This window comes from Mustela erminea, chromosome 17, assembly GCF_009829155.1.
Source record: "Mustela erminea isolate mMusErm1 chromosome 17, mMusErm1.Pri, whole genome shotgun sequence".
NCBI classification, from domain to species: Eukaryota; Metazoa; Chordata; class Mammalia; order Carnivora; family Mustelidae; genus Mustela; species Mustela erminea.
This window is the reverse complement of record NC_045630.1, coordinates 64,158,369-64,168,297: the sequence shown is the minus strand read 5'-3', so window position 1 is coordinate 64,168,297 and position 9,929 is coordinate 64,158,369. Positions and strand designations below refer to the sequence as shown.

At 44.4% G+C, this 9,929-nt stretch overlaps 1 protein-coding gene across 4 annotated transcripts in view; it reads left to right on the top strand.

The window, feature by feature from the left end:
• UAP1 (UDP-N-acetylglucosamine pyrophosphorylase 1) overlaps window positions 1-9,929 on the top strand; it is a 41,378-nt gene continuing 31,449 nt past the window's right edge. For all 4 annotated transcript variants that reach the window (XM_032319302.1, XM_032319303.1, XM_032319301.1 and 1 more), the window contains exons 1-2: window positions 1-107; window positions 6,193-6,529. In XM_032319302.1, coding sequence (XP_032175193.1) covers window positions 6,250-6,529 — 280 coding nt within the window. In that variant the 5' untranslated portion in view covers window positions 1-107; window positions 6,193-6,249. The remainder of the gene's footprint in view (window positions 108-6,192; window positions 6,530-9,929) is intronic.

Sequence of the window (9,929 nt, the reverse complement as noted above, 5' to 3'; positions counted from 1 at the left end):
CCCGGCCCCCCGGATGAGGGTATATATTCGGAGCGGGCGCGGGACGCCAAGGAGTGGCCGCGCGCTGGGAGCCGGAGCCGGGTGTCGTCGCCGTCGCGCCGAGGGAGGTGAGGGCCTCCCCGCCCAGTCGTGTCTCCTTCCCACGCCACCCGCCAGCCCGGAGGGGACGCCGGGGCCCGGTCCCGCCACGCGCACGCTCCCACGGCCACGTTGGTGCTCGGCGCCCGAGCCTGGCTCTGGCCGAGGAGCCGCCCCGCGCGCCCCGCAGGCGCTTCCCGTGCTCGGAGACCCCGTTGGGGAGGGCGCCCCAGCCGGCCGGGGGCTTTGGGGAGGACCCGAACGGGGCAGTGTGTGCAATCGGGGGTTTGTCGCACGGCTGGGGGTGGGCCTCACCTGGGTTGGGCGGGGGACAGGGGCCTTGCGGACAGTTTGGGTGAGCTCGGGGGCGTCCGGTGGGGACAAGTGTCCGCTGGGAACGGGGTGGGCCGTCTGGGACAGAAGGGGGAGAGAATGCTGAGGGCGTCGGCAGGGAGGGGTGGGCATAACTGCGGGGGACGTGCGAGGGGGACAAAGCCCCCTTGCCTCTTTTTGTCGGTTGGTTGGTTTTAACCGTGGTGGTGGGAGAGGGTTGAGATTGCGGGGTTTCCCCTGCCTTGGCCACGCAGGAGAATGGGATTGGAGGGCCGAGGGGGCGCCCATGTGCTGAACATATGGCTTCCTGAAGATTGTATTAAGTTTGGCCTGATGCTGTTGTGTTTACTTGTGCACTGTTGATGAAATCTGAAATCAGGTAGTCGTGATTAAAAGACGAAGGTGTCATTACGTAGTTCTTTTAGTTTAAGGTCTTTTAGGGTGAAATTCTTTAGGTGTGGACAGAACGGTTTACAGGAAGCTGAAGGCAGTTTCTATTCACTCAGTTGGATCCCTTAGCTAGGATTAAGAAAGACTGAAGAAGGCTGTGCTGACACGTTTATAGGATTCAGTGGTTATGGGTCAACTCCAAGACTGTTTTTCCAAAGTTCTAAGAAGTTTTATCAATTTCGTGGCCATAATATTAGCAGCAGAAAGGGGGGCAGGAGGGAGACCAGGAAAGGAGGGGAAACATTGGAATTCTTTACTACTGGCATTTAAATTCTAATGAAGGTATATTTGATCATGGTGCATTTTTACCTAGTTTGTCATTGTTTTTGATGCAGATGTATTAGGCTATGGGCTCATACCAAATTCTGTCATCATTTCTAGAGCCCTTCCTCAACTTCTTCAGACTTTGCTTGTCAGAATAAAAATCTTACTCTAACTCTTGCATTCACGATTGCTTGCTGTTACACATACATTCAGACGTCTTACCAGAATTAACTTAGCACGCGTGACCTTGTCAACCTTGGCAGACTGCCAGTGGTCTAAGGCCAAGTATCAGAGTTTAACCTCTGTAGGGAAAAATTTAACATACGAATTGTCCTATTTGCATGGATCCATTTTCCCAAGCATCTGAAGGTGGATGGGTGTCTAATGACTTCTTAGGAAAAGATTGATTTTTATCTTACATGTTACACTACCACATTTGCATTTGTGTTTTAGTAGGTAGGGACTCTCCACTCTTGACTCTCGTTTGAGGATGTGTCAGGAAGGCTGGTTTTATTGTCTTTATGAGGAAATGTGTACACGGGGAGGTGGAATGATTTGTGCCGGGTCAGTTGATGGCGAGCCAGACCGAGAACTAGGACTGCCAGTTTTTCAGTTACCTGCTTGCCTGATGATCTTCCTGCTGTAGTGTTCTCCTTTAAATCTGGGCAAAAACAGTAATATAGAATGAGACCTTAGGAAAAACCCAGTTCCTTGGAAAGTAGTTAATAGAAAACTTTCTCAACTATTTTTTTTTACATGATATATTTTTGTAATTAATGGTGTCGTATCTCTTGAAATCTGTATTAATCAATAGAAATACCTATTAATGTCCTAATGTGTGTACAAGGCTCAGTCTTCTAACGTCTTTGCTTTTTTATCCATGGGGCGCTCATTAAATTCATAACTTAATATCATCTATGCTGATGACCTTGAAGGTATTATCTTTAGCTCCAGTATCACCTTTGAACTTTAGACTACTACATCCTGCCTCTGCTTGCATGTCTAATAGGCCCCTCCAGTTTAACACATCCAGAAGTGGAGTGTGATTCCCCCACTCTCCGTGCGTTTTTCTAAGTCTCCTGTCCTAATGTTTCCCCACCTCAGTGCGCTGACGGCACCACCACTTGGAGTCCTCTTTGCTTGATTCCTATCTTTCTGTCTGTCTCCCCGTTCCACGCACAGGATTAGGGTCCACATCCACCCCCGCTGTAAGCCAGTATCATCTCATCTGGGCTATGGTACTTCCCTAACTGCTGGCCTCCATGTTTCCCTTCATTACAGAATTTTTTCCAGACAACAACAAATGTTCCTTCTGAGACCTAAGTCATACCGTGAAGCTCCTCTGCTCCACATTCTCCAGGGGCTTCCCAAACCCCAGAGTCCTTACTTAGACTGAAAGCCCCACTTGATCTGCTCAGTGGGTGCCTCAGTTGTAGTCCCTCAGGCGCAGTCACTCTGCTCCAGCTGTTTCGGTCTTGCACATCCCTGTGTCAGAACTGCTGCGCTTGGAGCATCCTGGCCCTAGAATGTTCGTCTCTGAGAAACTGACTGGCTTGCTTGGGATGGATTGTTCCATGTCTCAGAGGCCCCACCTGACCACCCCTTTTAAAATATCCACCATCCCCCGCCCACTGCACATTCACCGCTTTGCCCACTTTCTTCTTCTCCTTGACATTTTATGTGTTTGCCTGTCTCTGGTACGGGATGTGGGCATGCGTGTTGCCCCTTCGTGCATTGCTGTGTCTGTGTCCCCAGCATCAGCACCTGGCAGGCAGTAGGTGCTCATTAAATGTCAAATGGACTAATGGCATGTGACAGTTAAATAACGTTCCTTAATAAATTGTCTGTTGATGTATCTCTGCATGTGAAGAGGAAACTTTGAGCAGGAACCTATTGGCAAGAGTGACGTTGTGGGCTCATTTGTCTTTAACCCCAAGTAGCAGCACGGAAACACCTCCAACCTCCTCTGTGTCCACTTGCCGCCCAATTCCCAGCACTACGGCTTATTTCTTGAATATATTTCTTTACCTGAACCATTTTTGGTGCCGTTCCCACTGACTGGGTTTTCTTTTACTTCTTGTACCTTTGGCACTCTTATTTTCATCCTCAACTGCCTGACTCAGGTAGTGGCTCTTCTTGTGTTCTGGAGGCTGTAACTCAGTGGTCTGAAGCACAAATTTCACTTTTATAGTAGTAGCTGATAACAGTCCTGGAGGGCTTTTTTAATATGCCAGGTACTGTTTTAAATGCTTTTCACTTTAATTCAGTAATCCTCTTACCCTTAGAGGTAGTACTGTTTCTATCCTCATTTTACAGAAGACAAAAACTGAGGCATAGAAAAGTTAATTAATTGTTCAAGGTCACAGGATTAGGAAAAAGTGGTCCTGGGGTCTTAGCCCAGCTGGGCTGGCTCTGGAGCCTGATGGTGACCCAATGAGATGTTGGGTTGAATTCTTAGTATTTCTTCTGCTTATGAGAGTTATTGTTTGATGCAAAGATCATAGGCTTCAGAGTCAGGTTTATCTGGGTTAAAATTCCTGGTTTTCTGTCTACTAGGTACATAGCCTTGGGCAAATTACTGAATCTCTCTGAGCGTCCTTTTCTCATTGGATGTAGTTTCTCTTATGCCTCTGAACCTGGTGAAGAAAATTTGATTGTTGCCATTTTGCAGATGAAATTAACAGAGTTGGAGGTATCTATGACTTGGCCCAAGGATTGGAGCCAGAAATAAAAGTTCTGTTTGATTCCTAAGCCAATAAAGATGCAGTTGAAGCTAGAGTGTGGGAGGCAGGCCTTTAAGGGTGAATGGCATTTCAGTGGATAGGAGGGGTTAAAGGAAGTGCTTGGAGGAAAGGACGGGGCCTTAGGTGACAGCAAGGTAGAACTGTGTCCCACCCTGATAATAAGGTTTCATTTTTGTTTCATATGGAAGCCTTAATTTCGTTAGGAATCATCAGTGACTCATAAAAGGGATTTCATAAGTCCTACCATTGGATTCACACTTGAAGCATTACGTCCCTGAAGTAAATCTAAACAACAAACCAAAAATAAAAGTTGAGAATATAACACACTGGCTCTTGTGTGCTCATCTAATTTGAAGTTGATTTTATAAGAAGAATTGTGAATCGAGTCCATCCCTTCAATTCTAGAGGGCACCTTATTTAAAGAAAACAATTACAGAAGCTATGTGCCTGTCTCTATTGTTTAATACTTTTCCTGAATTTATTTTTGAGTGGATGTTAAAGTTATTTCTGAGCAGTATCTGATTTGGATCAATATGCCTAGTACCAAAGAAAAAGTAACAGTGCATTTTAAAATGAAGTATTTACTCATCCTCTGAACTTCCTCCTGAGCCTATCCTGTGCGTTTTCTTTCTTTCTCCATTCTGTTGGCGTGTGAGCTCATTTCTGCGAAGTGATTCAGGTGTCAGAATATCAGTTGTGTCTCTATTTCTGAATAAAGTATAAATAATGTGCTCTCTGTCACTGCTCCTTTCTCCCCCACCCACACCCACAGCCTTTCCTCCTGAGAGCCAGTGTAGCATAATGGGTGAGCGGATGACTCTGAGAGTCAGGTTGTTAGGGTTCGAATCCGGGCTCTGTCACTTCACTAGTTGGGGACCTTGGGTGGTTATCTCTGCGGTGCACTATCTTCCTCTGCGAAGAAATCCCAGCAGCAGGACCTTAGCATCGTTTTGAGGATTAACTGAACAAGTATCTGTAAAGCAGTTAGAGTCATACTTTGTCATACACGGTGATGCTGAAGAGATAGGTCTTCTTATTGCTGCCTCAGGGAGCAGATGTAGGTTCTCTTAACCCGAGTTTGTAAGTGGTGTTTGGTGGTTAGTAGTCCTGATGAGATGCATGCTGTTACGAACCCCACTTTACAGGTGAGCCACAGAGAACTCCGGAGTATTGCTCCCAACTGCCATGTCTGTTACTTCCCACTGTTCCTATGGTAGGAGATAGTAGGCCATTTCTTTGGTACCTTTCTTGGCTGTTCTTCACATCTAAACAATTATAACGCAGTGGTGAATCTTTACAGTGACCCTCAAATTTCTCCCTTCCATGCTATTTCCTTTGCAACTAATCTGATTCAGAACTTTGGCTTTTCATACCTGCAGTTGTCTTTGAACTTGTTTTCCTGCTGGTGATTGTGCCTCCTTATCATCTGTGTTATGCCATCACTTCTCTCATCTCTCTAAAGCATGGTGACATGGCCCTGTTGAGTAATCTGCTGGGGGCTTCTTATTACTCTCTTAGGTCTAAATTCCTTGGCTTGGTTTTCAGGGCTCTTCCTGGTCAAGTCCTACCCTGTATCACTTCCCATCATGCTACATGGAACTTCAACTTGCTGAACTGCACTCAGTCCCGCAGGCCAACTGTGCCTGGTTTCTGATCTTATCTGTGTAATCCGCTCAACCCTTGCGGCACACGCTGCTCCACACACACACACACACCCCTTTACCCATTCGTCAGTTGATGGACCCTTGCGTGGCTTCCATAGCTTGGCTATTGTAAAGAATGCTGCAGTAAACATAAGGGTGCATGTATCCTTTGAATTAGTGTATTTTGGAAGGAGGGTAAATGGCCAGTAGTGCAATTAATGGGTCATAGGATAGCTCTATTTTTAACTTTTTGAGGAACCTCCATGCGGTCTTCCACAGTGGCTGTACCAGTCTGCATTCCCACCAGCAGTGCACAACGGGTCTCCTCATCCTCGCCAGTACGTGTTGTTTCTTGTTTTTTTATTCTAGACATTCAGACAGATAAAAGATGATATCTCATTCTGGTTTCTATTTGCATTTTCCTGATGATCCGTGATGTCGAGCATCTTTTCATATGTCTCTTGACTATCTGGATGTCTTCTTTGGAGAAACTTTCTTTTTATGTCTTTACAAGTTGGATCTCTCACAGATCTTGTGAGGGGAAAGGCAGAAGTTAATTTCCTTAACATCAGGTTTTTTAAAAAGTGTACTTATTTCTTATTTGTAGTAGGTAAAGCTCAGGTTTTGAGGTTGGACTTTGACCTGCTGTTGATTACTTTTCTTTTCTTTTTTTTTTTAAGGTTTACAAGTGCAGAAACTACACGTCTGTTTTCACAAAGCTTGGCTACCAGAGCATTATGAATGTTAACGATCTCAAACTCAGGTTGTCCAGATGTGGACAGGAGCACCTGCTGCAGTTCTGGAATGAGCTGGATGAAGCCCAGCAGGCAGAACTTTATGCAGAGCTCCAGGCCATGAACTTTGAGGAGCTGAACTTCTTTTTCCAGAAGGCCATTGAAAATTTTAACCAGTCCTCTCAGCAAGAGAAAATGGATGCACGAATGGAGCCTGTCCCTCGAGAGGTGTTGGGCAGTGCCACCAGGGACCAAGATCGGCTGCAAGCCTGGGAGAGTGAAGGTACCGAGCATGGGATGTTCATTTTAAAGTTTGTAGTGAGATGTACCGGAGGTATTAAAGTAGCTGGATCATGTGACGGGTATTTGGACCCTCATACCTTAAACCAGGTGCCTGATCAGAAGGTGACAGATTATGGCGTCAGAACTTCTGCAGCATCTCCCTTGCCAGTCCCTACGTGCTCTTATCATTTCTGTTCTCCAGTCAAGGTTCTTCTCATTTAAGTCTTCTCTAGTCTCTTTCCTCGCTCATTGCCGTACTTCTGCCAGATTTCCCACCCTGAAGCCCAAGTTAAATGTTTCAGTTTATGCTGGCTTCATCGAAAAACCTTCCCTAGCCTGTATTTCCAGTCTGGTCTCCTCTCTTTCCCTCCAGTCCTACTGTCCCATGCATCTTTGCGGGACCAAATAACTCACCCTTCCCTGAACATTACGTCTTTCCTGCCTTTGCTCATGCTTATCCTGGCCTTCGACTGGCTTTTGCCTCTTCCCTGCCTAGCCTGGGTCACTTTTTGAAAGGCGATCTCCCACGGTTGTGCTCTGTAGCGCAGTGGGACTTGTGGGGAACTCATTTCTTAAGGTTCTTTGATCATGATCTTTTCTTCAGTGTCCCAAGCTGGAGTTACTTGTCCATGCGAGGCTTCCATTCTTTCTTAGAAAAAGAGCCGTGTCTGTCTTCATCATGATATTGTGGACTCCTGAAGAGCGGCTCATGGCCTATGTGCCTATGTCACAGGGCATTTGGAACAGGGTTTTGCAGATCAGTGTTGAGTTGCCCCCATGTTTTTTCTTCTAATGTATCATAAAATCTGTCCCCATGACCAGTTCTAATTAGTGCCTTTGAGAATGGCAGAATAGCTCAAATGTACCTTTTCTGGTGGATTTCAGAGCTGTGGTTTGATAACCTACTACTTCTCTGTAAGTAATAGTGACTAAATATTGCAGCTCAGGCCATCGAGTGTTTGTACATGGTCCTTGTCTGATCTGGACCTCATGTCCTCAACCATAGAATGAACAGATCTGACTAATACTTTTCTTTCCTTTGTAAAAAATTTTACTTTATTACAGAAATAACATCAAAGTAACAGAAAAACTACAGAGAAGTTGCCCTTAACCAAGTCAGATCTTTTCATTTGTTCACATTGCCACCTATTCCTTGATTTTATGTATATTTACTTTTATGAATGTGTAATAATAATGATAGAGATGTAATCTTAGTCTATTTTTGTACCACACTATTGCTGTTTTTATTTTGTCTTTCATTCTTTGGCTTCCCTGTCCCCACATAAAGGACAGATAATTGCCATTATCAGCCTTCTGTATGCTGATGTCTTTCTCTGGGCATACAAATTTAATGATTTTCAAACTGTGTTCCAAGGAACCTTAGGGGTTCCACTACTGGGAGACTGTCTCACCTAGGGAGGAGGGATGGATACTGAACATCTTTGCCTCTAACTACAAGAGCAGTGCTGGTTTGACATGCTTCATGTATTTGATCTTTACATGAGGTTTTATTTAAAAGGCTTTTATTTAAAAGGTTAAAAAATGTCAAAAATAATTAGATGATCTCTAGGAAGTACCCTTTTAGATCTCAAGTGCTTGATAGAAGCTAATCTAGCTTCTTAGAATAGGGCTTTGCCACTAAACAGTAAGCGATCCAGATGGATCCTTCTGAGTGTAGAGCTGTGGGGATACTCGGACCCTTGCCAACTTCTGAATCGTTAGTCCTCTCCTCCGTCCCTGGGACTCAAAAAGGCTGCTACAATACAGCAAAAGTCCCACAGGGCTCTCCATACCCTCAGGTATCCTGGCTGCCTGTATTTCTCCTTGTGATTTTATGCTATGAAGTCTTCGAATAAACTCTTAGGGAAAGCCGAAGCTTTGACCTTGTATAATGGGGACCATGGGCAACAGGCAGAACCTCCTGTAATTGGAGTCTTGATGGCCTTTTTGTTGGAATTCGTGGAACTTGTCTACCTTAATGACTTTTCATTTAAACTGAAATCCCGAACTGTTAAAACCAAGAACACTACAAGAGTGTACAAAACCAACTTCCTTTTGGCTTATTGTCAAGGGAGCAATAATATTTGTGGCTTTAAACAGTAGGGATGAAGGAGACTTTGTAACTTGTCATTCGCTTAGCCAGAAACTTCCGTGTATATGCAAATTCACAACAAAATGAGGTTTTTCAGTAAGTTGTCAAGGGGAAGAGATTGCCATTGTGAAGATTCTAATGGTTATATTTCAGATAGGAGGACAGTCCCAGGAGTTCTATCAAAGATAGTCCCCCCCGCAGCCCCCTCCTCAGGAGGGGGGAAATGAAAGCATTGTATGGTTTTTTTTAGAATGTCTGGTGGCTGTTGACACTAAAATGGACATTTTCATGCCTATAGTGGAAAATTATTTCTGAAGGTTAAATGTGTAAGTGACCACTGTGCTCCTTGTTCTAGAGAAATCTTATTTTGATTTTTTTTTTTTTAAGATTTTATTTTTAAGTAATCTCTACACCCCGTGTGAGGCTCAAACTTACACAACGCTGAGGTCAGGAGTTGTATGCTCTACCCACTGAGCCAGCCAGGTGTCCTTTAGTTCCTGCCCCTGCGAGTGGGATGTTGGGAAGAGGTAGAGGGAGAGAGAGAATTTCAAGCAGACTCTGTGCCCAGGGTGGAGCCCATTGCTGGGCTCGATCCCACAACCCTGCAGTCATGATCTGAGCCCAAATCAGGAGTCTGATGCTCAACTGACTGAGCCACCTAGGCGTCCCTAATTTAATTCTTAACGTGTTCTGGCAAGTTGTAGAAAATGGAATGCAGAGGAACAACTGAAAAATTTCTGTCTTACAAAGCTGAAATCTAGAGAGAGAAGTAATTAGAAGCTTTTATGAGAATATCATTTTAGAAACTTCTATGAGACTGTCATTTTAAACACCATCTTTAGCAAAGAAAGGCATGCTTACACCAATTATAAAATAGTCTTCCAATTTTATAATAACATTTTAATATCCGGTATTAGGTTCTTTTGTTTACAAGACATTTATAAAATTAATTTGAATGTGTTTCTCTACCATATAACACTGGTAGAAAAGTAGGTGGATTGCTTAGAGAAAATGTATTCATAACATTATCTCCTGTACATTTTCTGGGATCTAGTACAGTGGTATTTTTTTTTTAATTTTTTGAAGATTTTATTTATTTATTTGACAGACAGAGAGCCCAAGTAGGCAGAGGGGCAGGCAGAGAGAGAGGAGGAAGCAGGCTCCCTGCTGAGCAGAGAGCCCGATGCGGGGCTTGATCCCAGGATTCTGGGATCATGACCTGAGCTGAAGGCAGACACTTAACCGACTGAGCCACCCAGGCGTCTCGTACAGTGGTATTTTTAATAGATTTGTTTTATTTTAAAAGTAA